Source organism: Sarcophilus harrisii, chromosome 2 (genome assembly GCF_902635505.1).
Source record: "Sarcophilus harrisii chromosome 2, mSarHar1.11, whole genome shotgun sequence".
Lineage (NCBI taxonomy): Eukaryota > Metazoa > Chordata > Mammalia > Dasyuromorphia > Dasyuridae > Sarcophilus > Sarcophilus harrisii.
The window spans coordinates 662,678,993-662,700,637 of NC_045427.1; the positions used below are offsets into that span (position 1 = coordinate 662,678,993).

At 40.5% G+C, this 21,645-nt stretch overlaps 1 protein-coding gene across 1 annotated transcript; it reads left to right on the forward strand.

The window, feature by feature from the left end:
- The first annotated feature begins 4,386 nt into the window (after positions 1 to 4,386).
- Positions 4,387 to 19,879, forward strand: LOC116422029 (putative protein ZNF720). Its single transcript, XM_031957113.1, has 3 exons — positions 4,387 to 4,539; positions 17,608 to 17,734; positions 19,793 to 19,879. Exons 1-3 carry the CDS (start codon positions 4,510 to 4,512, stop codon positions 19,870 to 19,872), a joined length of 237 nt encoding a protein of 78 aa, XP_031812973.1. The 5' UTR covers positions 4,387 to 4,509; the 3' UTR covers positions 19,873 to 19,879.
- The last annotated feature ends 1,766 nt before the right edge of the window (positions 19,880 to 21,645 follow it).

Genomic DNA, 21,645 nt, shown 5'->3' on the forward strand with positions numbered 1-21,645 from the left:
ATTCTCTACTGCACTGATGTTAATGTCACTTTTAATACTTTCTCAGATTTTTTGGGCATTTGACAAATAAGTATTTAGAAAGAATATTTAAAACACTCAAAGAATTCTAAAAGTTTGTTGGTTGTTTTCCTTTTAAGACAAATGCCATTAAATGTGATCTTCAAAATTCTAAAATGTGGATCAAGATTTACATCATAAATTAATTATAACTGAAAAGAAAAAGAGTAAGTGAACAACAAAGTGAATGCTAAAGTACATGACAAGACCATTAAATTAGGGAAGCATCAGCCCGGGAAGGACAGAATGAAGAATAATGGCAAGGAGTCCAGGTGAGCAGAAGTGTAGATCACAGCAAGGTGAGGGAGAGATGTTGTTCAGAACATTCTGACTCCTCTTCCCTAAATCTTCGACTTGTTTGTTTAGACACTGAAGTCGTCCTCTATTTGAAATAAATAGTTGACATACAACATTTTTCCCTAATGATGGCGCAACCTCTCCCTTCTACCTCAGCATTAGGATGTCCAGCACCCTTTGATTTTGCAGTACCACAAGGGGAAGTCAATCAACCTGCTTTTGGCAGCTAGTCTATGGCTAGTTCTGCCAAGAGGGTCCTATCAGAGGGGCACAGCATATCAAAGGTGGCTGCAGTACCGTCACGAATTCAACCAGTGCTAACCGGGTCACAATGGGCAGGAAAGCAAGCCTCTGTTGGAGGGACAACTGTAAGCAGAGAGGAACTTCAGTGGAGCAGTTCCCTGGGAAGAGAGACAATTTGGGGGATTGACCAGGATGAAAGCAGCTTAACTAATAAAGCTCCTCTGAAATTGGTACTTTTATCATTATGTATTTTTAATGACACCCCCCCATAATAGAATCACTTTTTTCTTAGAAGATTTTTGCTACCCAAAAGCAATGTCAGTATGATAGAGTAAGACTTTGACCCACTGGGAAAACATACAGACCATAAACAAAGCATATTTGTAACCAGGAACCGATAAAGGCTACCTATGTCTCAGTTAAATATGAAAAAAAAAGTTGGTATTCTGCAAGGGACCTCCAATAATGCAACAGAAAAAAATAAAATTGAAAGTGATCAGAGGTAGAGCTATCATGGAGATGAGAAGTCAGGAAAGTCTGTGCTGTCCCTAGTTTCTCACAGAAACAACTAAAAAGTAAGTCTCTAGATGAATTCTGGACCGACAGAACCCATAAAAACTTAAAGTGAAGCAATGTTCCAACTCAAGATAACTTGGAAGGACTTCAGAAAAGTTCTGTCTATCTTGGGCCAAAGGGGAGCACAGGTAGAGTGCTGGCAAACTAGCCAATGGCTCTTAGCTATGGCAAAGATCAGCAACTGAGGTAACTTACCAGTGGTTAAGAAGGCCAGTTGTGAGACCGGCAGTACTAGTGTAAAAAAGCAAATTCTGATCCTCTGAATCCCAGCACAACAGGCAGACTAGCCTTGTGCTGAGGGAAAGCTTCCAGTACTTTTGGTCCCATTGAGGTAAGCCAGTGAAGGGTCCCTGTCCCCTGCAAAAAAGCTTGGGACAATCTCCCTGTCCCCAGGAACAGAGCTCAACTTTTAAAGTGAGTCAAAAAGCAAAAGAACTTGACCATAGAATGCTACTATGGTGACAGGAAAGAACACATCACAAACTCAGAAGAGGACAAAAGTGGCAAAATACACACATGTAAATCCTCAAAGGGAATGTGAATTGGACTCAAGCTCAAACAGTTGTCTTGGAAGACATCCAACAAAATTTTGATATCAAGTAAGTAAAAGAAAAATGGAGGAAAGACATGGGAGCCCCCAGAGGATCCATCCCACATGAAGGAGCCCTTCCCTACTTTCTCTTTCCATCACAAAGACATGGCTGTCCACCTATCAGTGCTCTCCTTTACTTTGAAGCCTGTTATCTCTTCTACACTTCTTTCATGAGAAGTATGAGCAATATAAATTATCCCAACAGAGGATCTTCAGAATGCATTCATCAGCAGACCTCTGACTCCCTTGACAAAGGGAGGGAGGCAGCTCCAGAAATGAATTAAATTGTAAAATCCTTTAATTTTGAAATTTGTTTGTGCTAACAACAGGAAAACCACTTCTCTGGGACCCTACAATCAGGTATCTATGGGCTTATGCATTAGGCAGAAATGGGGGCCATCGCCAGCTGTTGTCTTCAACTATGTCTTGCCTGACTCAGATACTCCAGAGGAAAGGATGAGGCTGATGACTGTGAACTGTCCTACCTTACTTATATCAATTCACTTTCAGGTCAAGATTATCACTCTCTGATGACCTCAGTCCACTTTAACAGCTAAGGACCAACAACAGCCTCTGGGTGAAGCAGCTCATGACTTCAAAAGTTCAGTTTTCCCATCAGGCACTTTTAAATGAAGAACTTTGGTCTGATTCTTTCACAGTGTGATTGATGTGGAATAATGTGGACCATGATTGCATATATAAAATCTATATCAGATGGCTTTTCATTTTGGGAGAGGAGGTGGAGAGGAGGAAGTCAAATAATTTAGGACTCAATATCTTACAAAGATGAAAGCTGAAAAGCAGCTTTATAAGTGTAAAAAATACTAAAGTGGAAATAATTAGGTCAATCAGCAAATTCGAGAAAAAAAATTCATTTTAAAACTTAGAGCAATGAGGTAATATACCAAAAATTTGTGGCAGACCTAATATCCTATTGCACACATCCAAATATCTACCAGACATTTTGAATTAGATAGCCAATGGCAACTTAAACTCCTCATATCCACAAAACTTATTACCTTTCCCCAAATGCACCCATCTTCCAAATTTCCTTACTTGAGACTAACATCAGTCCTCCAGTCACCCCAATTCATAACCTCACTTTTATTCTTAAGTCTGTACTATCTCTGAACTCTGATGTCGGCCAAATTTGGTTATTCCTATAACCACTATATCTTTTCTATCACACCTTCATTCACACAGCATCTGAATTACAATTCAGGTTCTTCTCACAGCTTCCTCGGGTTATCATTTGAATCAGGCCTCTGTCTAATCTTTCCAGGAAGCTTCTACACTGATGATCGCTTCCAAGTCACTCCTGCTCAGTCACTCTCTGTTGCCTCTAGGATGGGATACAAAGTCCAGAAAAAAGGTACAGTGACAAGAAAGATTGGAAGATAAGGTGGGAAAACAGATGTCAAAGTTAACTGCGTATGTTAAACACCCAAATGTGGATGAGTCTTTGACCCACAGAGAGCCACAGGAAGGAGCTCCAAGGAGGACTTAAAAGCAAACCAGAGAGGAGGAGAAGATCAGGAAAGGGGCGGTGGAGGGATTGGGGGCCTGGGAGGATTTGGGGGCGGAACAGACAATTGGCCGGGGCAGGGCTTGCAGGCTTGGCTCTGCTCAAGAAACTAAAGCTCCATCCCCTGCGGGATGAACAGGGCGAGACTCTGAGGACCAGGAAGACCCTTCCAGAGGGGGTTGGTGGGAAGGCGGAAGTCTTGGAGCTGTGATCTGGCTGCCTGCCCCTCCTATCTTCCGGGGAGCTCCGGGCTCTCTCCTTTTCCTGGGGAGCTCCGATCGCTTTGGCTTCTGGAAGGCCAGAACCGTGCTTGCAGCTCCCAGGTAGGTCAGAGCCAGTTCCTCCACACCTGCTGGCTTCCAGGCTGCCCAGGTACTGGGTCTCTCCGTGGAGGTATCTTCAGGTCTACCGGAAGCACCCCTTAAGCCTCGCTGCTGGATATGCCCCAGCTTGCTGTCTTCCCTACCAGATTTACCTCCAGATTTCAGACTTTGACCCTTGGAATCAAGGCCCTGATTCAAGCCTTCTGATCAGGACCGGGGTCTTGTCTCCCTGGACCCACTTCTTGCTAAGAGATTCAGACCCTGCTTCAGAGCCCATCCCTTTAAGTATCCCGATCTTCCCTACTCACAGGAGCTCACCTGGGAGCAGTGACCAATGCTCTTTCCTGCTCCCCCTTTAATGAATCCGTGGCTCTTGGTCCAGGCTTGCAGCTCCTGCTGCACTTTCCCTTAGGGACTCCCAGCCCAGGCTCCCCTAGGCAGCCCACAGTCGTTCTCAGCTCCTAGATGGATCTGGGGACACAGGTTTCCCTGCCTCCCCAGGCTCAGCTGTTCCCCTCTAGTGGCCTGACCTCCCTGCCAGGACCTGTATTGGTCTGTCTCGCCTCTGAGACCCTCCCCTGCTCCCCAGACCTCCTCCTTCCCTGGCCTTCTCTCACAGCCCTCAGAGTTCAATCCCAGCCTGCATTTTGTCTAGACTTTCCAGGAGGCTCCTGGTGGTCTCACAGGGCTCTGAAAAGCAAAGAATTCAAACCTCCTTGGTTGGCTGTGACCTCCATTACTCAAGCCTTTGGTAGCTGCTCCTTTGTGGGGCCATAAAGGCTGGAGGCAGCAGGACTGTGAGGGAGAGAGGAGACTAGGGCCCAGTTGGAGGAACTTTACAACACGGTCATCTTGGTTACTTTTCTGTGTATACAGGGAGCCTGGAGCCGGAGGGAATGGGCCCTGGGAGCCTGGGACCTGCTCAGGTGAGTGCCGTCCTCCAGACCTGACCCCCATCAGCCATCCCAAGTGTCCGGAGCCATGGAGGAGGGTGTGAAGCTGGCACTGCCTGACTTGTGGGCTGTGCCTTTGCCAAAGTCAGTAGCAACTTGAGCACAGTAGGAACAACACTGTCCTCTTCTTCCTCCTCCTCCTCTCCTCTTCCTCCTCCTCCTCCTCTTCTTCACCCTCCTCCTCTTCCTCCCCCTCCTCCAACTCTGTGTTTCCCATGCTTCAATGAGCCCTGAGACTCAGCCAACACAGTGTGTCCTCCCTGTGTTTAAGCTCCTTCTCTTTCCAAGTGACTAACAAGGGATGACCTCCTCACTCGTTGCTCTTTGTTCTCCAAGGGTTGTGTCTCTGCTCTCTGAATGCCTGCCTAGTATGGCGAGCACACACACACACACACACACACACACACACCCTTCCCTTCTCTTTCTGGTAGCCAGGATCTCCCTGTATAACAACTGGAGTTCCAGGAAAGCCCTTCACCCATCTCTCTTCTCCCTTCACCTTTCACCCTTGTCAGCCCAGACCTGGAACAGAGCTCTGATGGCTTCCCCAGTTCTTCCCCTTTGCAGCAGTCCTTTGTCCCCAGGGCATAAAGTCCTGGGCATGATCTAGGCCCTGATGTCTCTAAGACCTCTCCTGGCCCAGGGTCTGATCTCTGCTGTTTCAAAGCGGCTCCTGGGATTCTCCTCCTTGCCCCTGGGGTTCCCGGCTCCAGCACGATGGGCCCTGCTACTGTGGAACCTGGTTTCCTGGTGGTGTCATTGGGGTTACCCCTAGCAGAGCGCCAGGCACTGGCAGAGACCATGAGAACAGCAGGGAGAAAGGAAGGATGAAAAGAGCCGTGTTAGTGAGTCATGGGACTTGGGGGCAATTTCTTGGAAGCTGTGACCCTGCTGTCACCTTCAGCAGGTCCTGGTTTGACCTGGAAGACTTTCATGGATGGGACTGACCCCTGGCAATGCTTAGTTTGCATGTTCAGCAAGAGTCAGAGCTGCAGGGTCCTCCCACCAGTAAAAGGAGGCTTACCTGAGCACAGCACAGAGCGGGTGTTCAGTCAGGACACTGCAATTCTTTAGCCTGAGTGCACAAGGCTCTCTTTGCTTTCGTGGGGAAGATCACTGGTCAGCAGAGCAGGGGGTGGCAATGGGCCATCTTGGGAAATCTGTCATATCTGCAGGACCTGCTTTCCCAGGGGTGGATCCTGAGGCCTCCAGGGCAGCCTCCTGATTTGTCCAGAGCCCGTCAGAATCCTGCTTGAAGGGAGGCACATGGAGCCTTTGCCCACTCTGCAAGTCTGTTCCTGGGACAATTTTGTCATGTTATAAATGGGCAAAACTGACCTAACCATGTAGCAGGGGAAGGACAGATATCAAGTACCTACTAAGTGGCAGACACTTGAATTAAGCATCATACCAATATCTCCATGATCGCACAACAAAACCTACAAACTAAATTTCATTATCCCCATTTTATTTTTATTTATATACTCACAAAGATCTGGAGATTGAGTGCATTAGGTAAATGAGACTATTGATTTATTTTATTTTTTTTTAACAACAAAAAATTAGGCTTCTCTATCCTCCTTTCTGCCATTCTCTTCCATTGAGAAAGCCAAAAAAAAAAAAAAAAAAAATTAACCACTTTTCATAAGAATGTATATAGTCAAGCTAAACAAAATTTCTAAGGAACATTATATCTCTGTTTGTACTCTGAGAATTGCTTCTTTATCAAGACATAGAAAACATGTCACCATGAGTCCTCAGGAATTGTTTGATCATTGCATTCATCGGAGTTCTTATATATGTATACACACCTGTACACATACATTCATATCAATCAAGAGATCTACCTTTTCCCCCCTCACTCACTGTTCCACTGAGAACACAAATAAAACCATATCCATTACCCACAATGTACCATTAATCTGATGGGAGAAAAAATCCCACCACTATATCCTAAAAATTATTTCTCAGTCTGTACCAGTCTTCCAACTGTAAATTATAGACGGGATGTTTAATTATTATTGTTCCTCTGGAATCTTGGTCAGGTTTTATGCTAATCTGACTTCAATGCAAGAGTCTTCTGTTACATTTATGGAACTGATTCATTCACTCAATTCCCCATGATCTCTAAGATAGTTGCTTTTATTTTTTTTTAATTTCTTTTTTATTGAAGCTTTTTATTTTTAAAACATGCATGGATAATTTTCAACATTGCTCCTTGCAAAATCCTTGTGTTCCAATTTTCTCCCCTATCCCTTGCCCTAGATGCCAACTAATCCAATATATATTAAACATGGTTAAAATATATTTTAAGCCCAATATAGACATACATCTTTATATAATTATTTTAGTGCACAAGAAAATCAAACCATAAGAGGAAAAAATTTAGAAAGAAAATAAAATGCAAGCAAGCAAACAACAACAAAAAGAGTGAAATGCTATGTTGTGATTCACACTCAGTTCCCATAGTCTTCTCTATGGGTGTAGGTGGCTCTCTGCATCACAAGATCATTGGCATTGCCTTGAATCATCTCATTGTTGAACAGAGCCACGTCCATCAGAATTGATTATCATATAATCTTCTTGTTGCTGTGTATAATGTTATCTTTATCCTATTCACTTCACTCAGCATCAGTTCCTGTAAGTCTCTCCAGATCTCTCTGAAATCATCCTGCTGGTCATTTCTTACAGAATAATAATATCCCATAACATTCATATCCCATAACTTACTCAACCATTCCCATTGATGGGCATCCCTTCAGTTTCCAGTTTTTTGTCACTACAAAGAGGGCCGCTACAAATGTTTTTGCGCATGTTTCCCTCCTTTAAGATAAGATAACTGCTTTTATCTGGGATAGGAACTTTTGTCAGTGCAAGGTTGTGATGAGATAGTACAGACAAATGGTAAAGATGTGTCAGCTATAGTCTCAATAAACAATATAGGTCTTACACTCAGTTGTATCAATTGTTCTTACATTATTTTGAAAACCTTTAAGGACTTTATTTCCTACAGACATAAAGTGATAGATAACTAGGCCAAATACTCATTCACCTCATTATTTAGTATGTATTGACTATGTAAAGTCAGATTGAAAACAGAGAACGATTACATAATTGAATTGTATTCATGGCTTCCAGTGATCATTTGCTGTGATTGTAGAAATGTGGTATAGGAGGAAAAACAGGGGGCATGATTATAACACCAAAACTGGTCTTTCAGGCTTGGGAGCATAAACCTGACAGCATCTTGACCTCTGACAACCAATCATGCAGTAACAATTTCCACCTCATAGTCAGATTCAGGAATAATCAGTAGGGAAGCAAAGAAACAGAACTGGTAAACTGAGACAGAAGGATACCACCTTAAGCAGAGGCTGAGGTTGTCCTTCTAGCTCTTGCTCAGATGAGAAATCCATGTGTAAGGTACCCCTCTGAATAACATATGACTGTTTTCTGGAAATTTATGAGTTACTGACTTAATGATCCATCAGGCAATCATATGCACATTCTAAATTCAAAACAAAATTTGTCACAGTCCCAAGAGATTTCATCTCTTCACTAATCAGGGGCTTCAGGCATATATAAACACAAAAAAATCTTTCAAACAATTGTGCATAACTGATCAAATGTACCTGCAAAATACAGTCACAACTAGTGCAGGGATATCAGGTTAAATTTCTGCTCTAGATACTTTAAGAAAACTTTAGATAATATTTGTTCCATGTAGTGTTCCAGTTGGTTTTCTGGAGGTCTCTGGACTAGGCTTCATTTTAATTAAGTAACTACCATGAGAATAGCCAGAGATGAAGTCCAAAAAATTTTATTGCCTCTTTCACAGTCTAGTTTCCTTGCTTGGGGCCCGGGCCAGCTTTCTTGGGGTTCTCTGTAATGTGTCTTGGTTTCTGTGGGGGAGGCAGGAGGACCACCGCGATGGTCTCTGTCTTGAAGTCTGTCTCAGTCCGACAGCTCCAGCCTCCCACCACCACAAAGGTGGGAGATGAAATGAATCTGTCTGGCTGAGTTTGTCCCAGCTTATATGGCCCATAACAGTTCCATATTCATTAAACAAGGAGACTGTTATGCACTTAAATGAATAGTAAATCATTTGCTGAAGACAGATGGAAACCTTGGTAGAAATAATCATTTTCAGAGAACTTGAAGTTCTAATAACATCTTAAAATGTTCTCGCATTTTTAAATAGCAGAATCTGATGCAGCATTAAAAATGACCTTGCCATAAAGCAGCCATAAACTAAAATCAAAACAGACCTTCAGCTATTAACACCATGTAAATGTAAGCTATTCCTTTAAACAATAAAAGCGATTAATGTTAAAGTAATTTCATTTAACTAGCAAGGGGGGAAGGTGCAAGGGAGGGGGGGTGGAATTGAGCTTTAGTGAGTGGAGTTTGTTCTTTCACTTCTAAGAAGCAGCCATATCCAGTGGGGAGGGAGGGAGAGTTAAATCTCCTTTCCAAGCAGACAGATCTTTCCCTTTCCCCTTCTGCCACTTCACGTGTAGTCTCTCCCAACTCCACCATACTCCCCAACCCCTCTTCTCCTTATAGCAAACTAACTCTTTTAGGGTATCAAGTCCCTTTCAGCATTTAGCCTGCCAGCTAAGGACTTGCCTCAACCTCATGGGCCGCTTCCTTCCCTCCAGCAAATAGCAAATCCCACTAAGAGCTTGCCCCTTCTGTAATGACCGCGTTAGCACACTGGATATTTTAGAATCAGTTGGAGTTAGGATAAACGAAAGTCCTTGATCTTTATTCTTTGTGGAGGTGAACAGGATGGCAATACGAAGTGAGAGCAAAACGTTACACAAATCCGGCCAGGAGGGACTCTGGTTTTCTCACTCCACCCACCAACTCCTCCACCCAATCTCCTATACTACAGATCAAGCCTGCAGCGTAGTGGGCAGGGCCATTCTTTCTCCAAGCACATTGTCCAATTGGTAATTGGCTTTAAGTGCTCTGACCTCAGTGCATCTGCTTAGAGTTTTCAGCCCATTACACCTTTCCACAATAAATCTACCTTTTACTAAAGGTAATGGCCAGTGTGAATTCTTCAGAACATCACCCAAACCCAAAACCCAACTTTCATGCTTGTCATCATCTGGCATCTAGATAATCCACATGATACCCCAAAATTTTAGGTTTCAACATTACAACAATAACTCCAAATAACTTAGCAATTTCACAATTTTCATAATAACCAAATAAATATAATACAGCCTATCACAAAAATGGATAGGAATCTCATGTAATTTATAGTCTTTTCCAATTTTAACATACACACCAATTAAAAGCTTATTTAAAAAAATCAATACTTTACCTTGGGATATTCTAACTAGATGTTCCATTCAAACTATCAGTTGCTTTTGCAAATCAATCTTTTTGTCCCTTGTTATTAAATCACTTTTTTTTCTAAACTTTAAGATTCACAAAATTTTGGACCAAATTGCATAAAACTGATACATATGTTTAGCAGAACTGACATTTTAAATCATAGTTCACAATTTTTACAAAATTACCCAATATACATTTTAGAAAGCAACATACTGCATCTAATTAGGGGATACTACTATGTGATCCCTTAGGGTAACCCACTAGAACTTTGTTTTTAATATTTTTTTTTTGCTTGAGGCAATTGAGGATAAGTAACTTCAGTGTCAGGGCAAAGAGATGACAATTTGGCTATCCCTTTAGTTTGAAATTACTTTTATTGTCATACCTCAAATAACATATCTTAGAGAAAAAAAATCAAATACGAAGCAGTTCTTTCCAATCATAGCATTGCTTTATGCTAAGTGCCTTTGCCATCATGTGAACAACTATTTCTTTTTGCAAATCAGAACACTGGGCAGAGATAAAATAACTTACTATAAATCACACAGTCAGTACATTATAATACCAGATGCAGAAGCTAACTGACTTTTCCCTTGGCCACTCCTTTTGACAGAACAGGATCAATTTAGTCTTATATTATTATTAGATTTAGTCTGGTAAACATAGTCAACACTATCTTTAAATCCTTCCTGAAAATGAGTCAAAAGGTGGTCTAAAGGGACCAGGGAGAGATGTTGTTTTCCCATGTTATAGAAACAGATGTGTCTCCTGACATCTCAGGGACACCTTGAAAGAGGGATCTCTGTCATGTCTGACTTTCCCAACCCACTCTCACCTGATGCCCAGGCTCAAACAGAACCAGAAATGGTACTTATTACCGCAGAGGATTTTACCAGACTCCACAATCACTGACTGGGAAATGAGTCGGGAGAGGACATATACTAAGACTGAAACTGTTTGGTTCTAGGGAGCCTGGAACATCAACATGGGCCTGCTTCCCTGAAATGAAAGAGGGCCTGTCTGTTCTTCCATCCTCTTTTGAAGTAAGCCTCTAGCTTACAAGGTCTTTGTCACCATAAGCAAGGAAACAAAAAGTTAGTCCTTAGCTACTTATCTGGGGATTGACAGAATGTCTTAAGACCTCATGCTACCTCAGATGTTCCAGGGAGTTAAAGAGGGGGCTGATTGAAAAACAACACTTAAGGCCTGAGAGAATGGGGAGCTTTTCAATGATGGGCCCAGTAGGGGTGTTTGCAGGGGGATTGGGTGCAGGATGTGGCCTTTGTGCTTATCCATTGTGTGCAAGGGGTAGAGCCCAGGATCTAGAGCATTATCTGGGGTTGTCTTGGAGATCAGGTGAGTTAAGTCATGCAGAGTATGGTGAAATAGCAGTTGTTCCTTTTGGGCCACAGGGATTTCACTGTACTTTTATTTGTTATTATTATTAATATTAATTATCATCACTTGTTAGATAATTGTTATCTAAGTAGTTATCTAAGCTTCCAAGGTTAGGCAACTGCTAGTTTAAATGTTGGGATGGTACTTCATAATAAATTCCCCAGTTGTTCAGAAGTGAAAATATAGAACAAAGAAAAGAAAAGGTGAAGTGTGGATTAGGTGCAGACCATGAGGAGGTCAGAGTAGCACTTCCTCGTTAGAAATAATCATCACAAATTCACAAAGGCCATTCTCTTTGCCAAAAAGTAGGTTTATTTAGGAGAAGAGGTTATAGAGAAAATGAAGAGATAAAATATGAGACAGCAGAGGGAAATAGGAAATAGTGCTGAAAGAGCAATAGGGTTACCCAAGAAAATAATTTGGAAGGCTCCATTAAGGGAAAGTGGTGGATTATTCCATTGACTGACAGTCTAGCAACATAAAGGAGTTTAGCAAACTAGACTTAGTTATAGTTATCTATAATATATATGTAACTATCGAGTTAGCTATAGTAAAGACAGAGTCACCATTTGTTGCTGCCATCTTGATTAAGAGCTCCAAGTTTAAAAACCCTATGATCTCAGAGGTGAGATTAATGAGGTGGGTGACTCCTAGACTGTGAAAAGAGCTCGAGTTCATTATGCTACACAGCCTTGTTGATATACATTTTTGCAAGCATGATCAGCACATGAACAGTACACAATCCCCATTCAGAAAAGCACCTCTTGAGCTTTGTGTGTGCATGGTATCTGCCAATGGGAGGAGAGATGATCCAGCCATTCCAGTAACCTGCTCACAGAAGCCCTATTCAGGCATCCCTGCTCATGAACTACTAGCTGTGACCCTCAGGCTAATCCCTTTCCCACGACACACATCAGTGCTCCTTGCTCAACAATGGCGTTTCTGCAACATGGCAGAAAATTTATTGTGCACCAAAGGTCAAGGTGGCCTCTGTACTCCCTCTTGGTAGAGTCCCATAACCTTGCAATTCCCCCTTTTTATCTTTGAGATAAAAAGTCCTTTCTTGAGCTGCAACCTCTGAAAGGATGGTGGAGAAAGATCTATGAAAGCATCCTAATATTACAGGGCAACAACAAAGTAGTAACAACATAACAACACACAGGGCAATCCATGATTCAAATTTTAACCACCATGAAGAGGTATTATCAAACCAATGTATGATTTTTTCAGCATCTTATCTGGATTCAAATCTTCATGAGAAGCTTTATATCAGATGCTAAATTATATAAACTTTCTATGTCCTCTTCAATTGTGTTATTGACAAATAAACCATTCAAATGCCTCTTGGTACTGTCCCAATCTTGGTCATGTATGATGATACAGCAAAAGGTTTACACAAACCTTTGTATATCTGTAGTTACATTGTTAGATTCAGCCTGGAGTTTCAATAACTCTACTTCTGCTCCTGTTTCCAATGACACTTCCCTTAAGTCTTTTATTATCTGATCCAATTGTTCATCTACCTTAGCTTGTTGGGCAATACTCATTGAGCCATTCCTAGCTAGTTCCTCTCTATATCTAGCTCATAGTACACGGTTTAGTACATTAGACATGGACATTGCAAGAGAGACTGATGATGCTATAATTTGAAATCCACAGAGTGATTGATACCTGATATGACCCAGCTAATATGTTTCTCTTTTCTAACGAGACTAAGGTCTGTTTCCTTCTTTTCTATTATGGGATTGAACATATGATCAGTCTTAGTATGATACATTTCTCACTTTTGTCAGGAAGCATTGATACCTGAGTGAGCACACAGTCTGACTTTCAATTTCATTATCTAGAGAATCACTGACTGCACAATTCCAACAAGTAACATTGTATAAATCTAACATTTCCTTGGTAACAGTTACAGAGTCTCCCTCCCAGACAGGCTTTAGTGTAGGACTGGTATCCCACTCTCCTGCCATTTATCCAAGAAGCCCAGACCCAAGAGTGTTTTCCATCTGCCAACTGCCGGTCCCATTCTTGAGTGACAAGAATGTGTCCCATGGAGGCTTGTGCTTTCTGAGGGGCCAGCCTGATGATGTAGACACACTGCTGCAACGCTCTGTGTGGATGAGGGTGTCACCATGAGAGGGCGTCTCCTGCATGCCCAGCAGGCATCACATGATACCACACCCCCATGAGACAATCCTGGACCAGGGTAGGTCCATCATGATAAACCATCTTTTGGCCTTTGTTGTTACTCTGATTGTGTGTAATACAAATCCATATATATAGAAAGTAGTCCTGGGGGCACGTCTTCTCCTTTTTGACCATCATCTCTTCCTTGTTTTTCTTTTCTGTTCTATGGACAACTTTGAGTGGGGATCCACTGCTGAAAGTTTTCTCCTGTGGAGATACAGCATATCCTGGCCCCCACATTAGAACCCTAGAGAGTCCCTCCCACTCTTCAGGACCGTTTTTCATTACATTTCATTTCATTCATTGATGATCTCAGTCTTAGGGAGAGTTCTTAATGAAGAAAAGGTGTTATCTTTTATGGTATCTCTATCCCTATTTACCAGAGAGTATTTTATAGCTTGGCTTAAAATTGGCTTTTTCTCTATTACAAATACAAGGGAGTTCCATGACTGTTTGTTTCCTCAATGTGTCCTAACTCTAATTGTTCTTGTACTAACTGATGCAGAGCAGCTGTTTTTTCTTTAGTCAGGAGACATTGCTCCACCCATATCAGGGTGTCAGTAGTCCAAATCATTTTTGTAGCAGTGGAGGCCACAGCAGCAATGACCCCCTCCTAAAAATCGGTGGTGATTATCATCCTTAATTGGTGTAAAATATCCCTACCCTATAAGTTAATATGCAGGTCACCTATTAAGGGGAAAATGGTTCCTGTCTTTCCATCTTTTTGCCAATTTACTGGTTTAGCAGACATTTTCTGCCCCAGTAGGTTACTTAACTGTCTCTGCCACCCTTTGCCTGATCTAGAAACAACACAGTTCAGCGGGCTCTCCCTCTGGAGCCACTCTTGGAGGTTGTAGTAGTGCTTGACCACACAGTGATCACCCTGGCTCCTTTCATTTCAAGTCCCTGTTTCTCAGGCACCAGTTGTTGCAGCCCTCCTGATTGAGAGCTCAAAGTATAAGGGTCCTTTGATCTCAGAGGCAAGATGATTGGGGCGGGAGATTCATAGACTGTGAAAAGAGCTCCAGTTTATTATGCCGCACAGCCTTGTTGATATACTTGTTTGCAAGCATGATCAGTATGTGAACAGTAGGCAATCGCCAATCACCATTCAGAAAAGCAGCTCATGGGTTTTGCCTATGCATGGTATCTGCCAATGGGAGGACAGCCCATCCAGACATGTCAACAACCTGCTTACAAGCAACTATTCTGTGACTGTCAAGCTGATCCCTTATTATGTATCACAGGTTGAGGTGGCCACTGTACTCCCTCTTGTCAGGGGCCCAAACCCTAGCAACCATTAAAGTGCAGGCACTATGGTGGGGGGGGGGGGGGGGGGTGACCTGTAATGGGTTTTGTCCTTAAAAGAACTTAGCAAAGCTCTTGACCATGGGTACATTTTTATTATTATTATTATTATAGCTTTTTATTGCTATATGCATGGGTATGTTTTCAGCATTGATAATTGCAAAACCTTGTTTTCCAATTTTTCCCCTCCTTCTCCCCACCCCCTCCCCCAGATGGCAGGTTGACCAGTACATGTAAAATATGTTTAAGTATAAGTTAAATACAATATATGTATACATGTCCATACAGTTATTTTGCTGTACAAAAAGAATCAGACTTTGAAATAGTGTACCATTAGCCTGTGAAGGAAATAAAAAATGTAGGAAGATAAAAATAGAGGGATTGGGAATTCTATGTAATGGTTCATAGTCATCTCCCAGAGTTCTTTCGCTGGGCGTAGCTGGTTCAATTCATTACTGCTCAATTGGAACTGATTTGGTTCATCTCATTGTTGAAAAGGGCCTCATGCATCAGAATTGATCATCATATAGTATTCTTGAAGTTTATAATGATCTCCTGGTCTTGCTCATTTCACTCAGCATTAGTTCATATAAGTCTCTCCAGGCCATTCTGAAATCATCCTCCTGGTCATTTCTTACCAAACAATAATATTCCATAACATTCATATACCACAATTTATTCAGGCATTCTCTAATTGATGGGCATCCATTCAATTTCCAGTTTCTAGCTACTACAAAAAGGGCTGCCACAAACATTCTTGCAGATACAGGACCCTTTCCCTTCTTTAAGATCTCTTTGGAATATAAGCCCAGTAGAAACACTGCTAGATCAAAGGGTATACACAGTTTGATAACTTTTTGACCATAGTTCCAAATCACTCTCCAGAATGGCTGGATATATTCACAATTCCACCAATAATGCATAAATGTCCCAGTTTTCCCACATCCTCCCCAATATTCCACATTATCTTTCCCTGTCATTCTAGCCAATCTGACAGTAGTGGTAGTTCAGAGTTGTCTAATTTGCATTTCTCTGATTAATAATGACTTGGAGCATCTTTTCATATGGCTAGAAATAGTTTCACTTTCTTCATCTGAGAATTGTCTGTTCATATCCTTTGACCATTTATCAATTGGAGGATGACTTGATTTCTTATAGAGTCAATTCTCTATATAGTTTGGAAATGAGGCCTTTATCAGAACCTTTGACTGTAAAAACGTTTTCATGGGTACATTTTTGATAGGTGAAATATAGCACTGATGGCTACTTAGGGCAGGAGGGGAAGTACCCAACAAGAATTTGGGAGCTCACAGGGAGGGATCAAAGAGGGGTTAAATGGGATGATCCTGGCATTCGGTCCCAGATCTAAAACATGTTCAACAGAATGTCAAAGGTTTTTATAGATGCCCAGAGGTTTGAGGGATACACAATGGAGACTGAGAAATTCCCTCCATCACTCTCTGCATACAGGATAGCCTGGGACTTGGTTATTCCTGATAATAGCAGGTTGGGTTCTTCCTGACAAAGAAAGTGAGAAAGCTCAAAGTCCACACCAGACTCTAAATCAGATATTTCTTTTTTTTTTTAATAGCCTTTTATTTACATGTTATATGTATAGGTAACTTTATAGCATTGACAATTGCCAAACCTCTTGTTCCAATTTTTCCCTCCTTCCTCCCACCCTCCCTCGATGGCAGGATGACCAGTAGATGTTATATATATTAAAATATAAATTAGATACACAATAAGTATACATAACAAACCATTATTTTGCTGTACAAAAAGAATCGGACTCTGAAATGTTGTACAATTAACCTGTGAAGGAAATCAAAAAATGCAGGTGGGCAAAAATGTAGGGATTGGAAGTCAATGTAATGGTTTTAGTCATCTCCCAGAGTTCTTTTGCTGGGCATAGCTGGTTCATTTCATTACTGCTTCATTGGAACTGTAAATCAGATGTTTCAAGAAGAATCCAAAATGATTTATATGTAGCAGGTTGGAAATATAGATGACCCTCCCAAGTATCAGGGTGTTCTCCATTCTGGCCACTTTCTCCTATATATGCTCCATCTATTGGGTTCTTAACTTATTTTCATGATTCTTGTTTCTCCCAAGATGATAGATTTCTAGGCATCTTTATGAAACATTTATTTCTCATAAAGAAATTGGCAATATTTTCTCCATGAATTCATTTTTAATTAATAAAGGAAGCATCCTTTCTAGTAATTTTGTTTCTCAGCAGTGAAATATTCAAGTTTAAAAGTTATGCTTTATACAAATGAAAGCAATTACAAACAAAGGCAGTAGCTATTTTGCCTATATCGACATCATAGCCAGAGGGACCTCAGGAAGCAACAGTTTTGTTTTGTTTGTTTGTTTTTCCCGGAGCATGCTGTACTTGCCAGCTTCTCGCAGTCTTTACAGAATTTTCTTTAGAATATATCAGTTAAATCCCTTCTGCTGAGGAACAAACTTCCCTCACCCTCTTGCTCTCCACAGATCTGTCAACTTCACAAATAAAACACAAACTCTTCCTGATTCCACAGTGAAATGCATTCAATAATAAGACATTTTTTCAGCTTTACTCCAGCTGATTCTATAAAACACTTTCCCCAAATTTCAATAGAACTGTTAATTACCATAGTTGGAGGAGCTAACTGACACTCAAAAATGGCGTGAGCTTTGAACCAATCCCTTCTCTGCTTGAGTTTCCTCCTGTAAATTGGGGAGGCTTGGTTGGATTCTTGAATTTTGAAGTGACTTTCAACTTTATTTCTCATGATTTTGGTGCTTTAGGACTTGGTGACATTCAGAGATGTGGCTGTGGACTTTACCCAAGAGGAGTGGGGCATCTTGGACCATCTTCAGAAGAAGTTGTACAAGGAGGTCATGCTGGAGAATGCTCAGAACCTGCTCTCCCTAGGTAAGGACATTTCTCTGGGTAACTCAAAGGGCATATCTTCATTTCCTTGGGTGTAGGGTTTGGGGGTATATCAGAACCGAGAAAGTGCTGGTCTGATGTGTCCAAGCAACAGAGTCCTCCTGTATGTCTCTCCTTTTATGGTAAAAACTGAGGGTGTGTTGCTCCTGGAGCTCTCTCTTAGCAGTTCTAGGAAGCTTCAAGTGAGAAATCAAACCCATGTGGAAGCATCTCACACAAGGAATTAGTCTCAAATTCTTTTGACTGACCTCTACCTGGACACAGATTAATCTAGCAAAGCTCTGAAAATTACTCCTGCAGCTGTTCCTAACAATCTGTTCCTCTTTGGAATGGGGATGGGATTTGGAATAGTCTTCTTTTTATCAAGCAGTTTGTAGCCCAAAGCTCATAGTTGTTTCTAGTATAAGAAATTTATCCTGAATGTTGCCATCCTTTTACTCTCAAATTCCGGCACAAGTGTTAAGCAAGGAATGGAAGGGAATAAGCATTTCTTTTCACCTACTATTTGCCAGGTGCTGGACCTTGTGCTTTCTTTACAATACTTTAACAACAGTATTGTTTAAGAAAATCTTCCAGTAAATAAGTTATTTTGACTATTCTAAATACCCATATTAATGAAAAAGCAGAAATGTAGAAAGATTTGATTTGCATCCAGATAGAGGACAAATAGAAATATGAATAGCACAATTTTACATCAGGCTCCATAATCTAATTTACCCAGGTATGTTGTAGAGTGCCATGAGGTAAGAATCCATTCAGGTCTTGAATCTTTTTATTTTTATTCTTATGTTATAGCCTTTTATTTACAGGTTATATGTATGGGTAACTTTACAGCATTGACAATTGCCAAACCTCTTGTTCCAATTTTTCCCCGCTTTCCCCCACTCCCTCCCCAGATGGCAGGATGACCAGTAGATGTTAAATATATTAAAATATAAATGAGATACACAATAAGTATACATGCCAGGTCTTGAATCTTACAGTAAGTTGGCTCACCATTCTCCCTTTTCTTGTTGAATACCAAAGACATACATTTTAATATAATGATAAGTCTGTCAACTAAAAATGCAAAATCTGCTATTCAGTAGTTTAAAGGGACAGGAAAAACAGCTCACAATGAAGACTAAAAGTATTTGGGAGAAAGGTATTTGAGGACATTGGTATGATAATTTTACTCTAATGTGAATCTCAACTGTTTATATCTCTAAGTAACCAAGATCCAGACTTAACCATTTCCATCTCAGTAGATCCTGCCATAGGAATATCAAAGAATGGATTTTGTATCAAGTATCCAAGCATTGGAGGTATATATATTTGCCTTTCTGATCAATAAAATTGGTGGGTTTTTCTCTCTTTTTTATTATAGCTTTTTATTGACAGAATATATGCATGGATAATTTTTCATCATTGTCCCTTGCCATCACTTCTGTTCCAACTTTGTCCTTCCTTCCTCTACCCCTTCTGTAGATGGCAGGAAGTCTCAAACATGTTAAACATGTTATAGTATATCTTAAATACAATATATGTGTACATATTTGTACAGTTCTCTTGTTGCACAAGAAAAATCAGATTCAGAAAGGTAAAAATAACCTGGGAAGAAAAACAAAAATGCAAGTGGTCCACATTCATTTCCCAGTGTTCTTTCTCTGAGTGTAGCTGGTTCTGTTCATCATTTCTGATCATTAAAATTTGAAGTGTTCATATCAAACTTCACTCCACCTGGCCCCTGACTTACACACCCTTAAATTCATTACTGGAGCTGGATTTCAACAGTTTCTGCTGGAATGGAGCCTAATAGGATAACAGGTGAGGGGAAGAGCATTTAACACTTTTCCCCAAAAAGTCATACAACAGAATAATGTGACAAACCCTTTTATGGGTTTCTTGCATTACAAGCATTAGGAGATGACCATAGACTCATATGTTTCAATATAATTGGTGAATCTCAAAAGGGAGCAAGTCTGGATCCTCAACCCATTCCTTAAAGAGAAATAAATGTCAAGTTTCTCTCCTTCATGATAATTTGCTTTCCATCCTCAGGGCTTCCAGTTTCCACAGAAGATGTGATCTCTTATTTTAAGCAAAGGGAGACTCCTGGTTGCTGGACCAAGAAGGCGTGAGGAGGTGCTCACCTAGGTGAGTGGCATGAAAGCAGGGATATAAGAGTTGTGGTAAAAAAATAACCTCAGCATTTCAATGAGTAGCTCGTTAAGGTCTGTTTTGTAGAAACATTGTGGTCTCCCATGATGATTTCATAATAGGCTCTACTGTGCATTCTTACTGACCATAGTTTTATAGTAGTTTGCCATCACTCCTGCAAGAATGCAGATCCAGATATCTTTTGAAAAATTCTATTCTATTTGAAAAAACAGCAAGAACAAAAGAAAAACAGGAAAGGAATGCAAAACAAAATAAAGTAAAACAAAAGAGGACATTTTCATGTGCCTAGTAAAACGTCAGGGAGGGATTCAAAATATATAATAATGAATTGCCAGATCAAGAAAGTATCTAAGTAGAAGAAATTATATTCAGACTCTCCATTTGTTCTTTATTTCCTTGTAAATTGTTCTTGGGTGCTGTGCATCTTATTTACATAATTTTTTCCCCTTTCATCCCTCCGACCCTCCAGCAAGCTATGTTGAGATATATTTATGTGTACATAGGTAGATATATCCATCATACATACACTCACAAACACCTCTGCTCCTTCATTTACATTAACATGCCTCTCTGTACGAACTGACTCTTAAATTAAAATCTGCTTTATAATTTGCCTTGCTATTACTTAAACTTCCCCCACTGAATGATTCCCTCCCTTGCCTTCTTCCCTCACATGTTGCTTCCCTATCAGCCCATCCCTCCCCACTCAGGGGTGCGCTCTGTCCTTCATGGTACATATGGAATGTTGCTTATTGAACTCATTCCTTATGTGAGTAGAACTACGAGCCCTTCTCTTACTTCTATTGTCTCTCTGTGTCTATTCTTCCTCTGAACTTCATTACTATTTTTACCTTAACTCTGCCAATCTTTTTTTTTAGAGCTACTCGATTGGGTTTTTGTTTGTTTGTTTGTTTTTATTAAAGCTTTTAATTTTTCAAAACAGTGGACAATTATTCAACATTAATCCTTGCAAAACCCTGTGTTCCAATTTTCCCTCCCTTACTCCAACCCCTCCCTTAAATGGCAAGTAGTTTAATATATGTTAAACATGGTAGAAATATATATTAAATCCAATATACGTATACATATTTATCCAATTATGTCAAACAAGGAAAAAAAGAGAAGCAAAATAAAATGTAAGCAAACAACAACAAAAAGAGTGAAAATTCTATGTTGTGAATCACACTCAGTTCCCTCAGTCCTCTCCCTAGGTGTAGTTACCCCTATTGTTGATGTGAATCTTAAACATAAAGAAAAAAAACAAGCAAACTAGTTATCCTTGTTTAAACAATTTGTCCATGTTGAGTTCCTTAATACTGTTTTTGATATTTGCTCTTATAGGTTAAATTTCTGTTAAGTTTAGGTTTGGGTGAAAGAAAGCCTCTGAAAATCTGCAAGTTCATTGATTGTCCATTTTTTCTCATTCAAATTTATACATAATTTTTCTGGATATGATATTTTTTGGCTGCAGGCCAAGTTCTTTTGATAGCTTTGATTGATTTAAGATGTTTCATATTTTGGTCTTTTTCTCATTCTTTATAATGTTTTGTTACTTCTTGATCTCATATCTTCAATGGTTTCCCCTTGCCCAATTTTAATTTTCAAAAAATTATTTTCATCTTTGAAGTTCAAATTTCTGTATGCAACACATTTTTCAGATGTGGATAATTTCCTCCATTGAATAAAAAATTGCCTTTCTTAAAAAGATATGTAGGGGGATATGATGATAAATT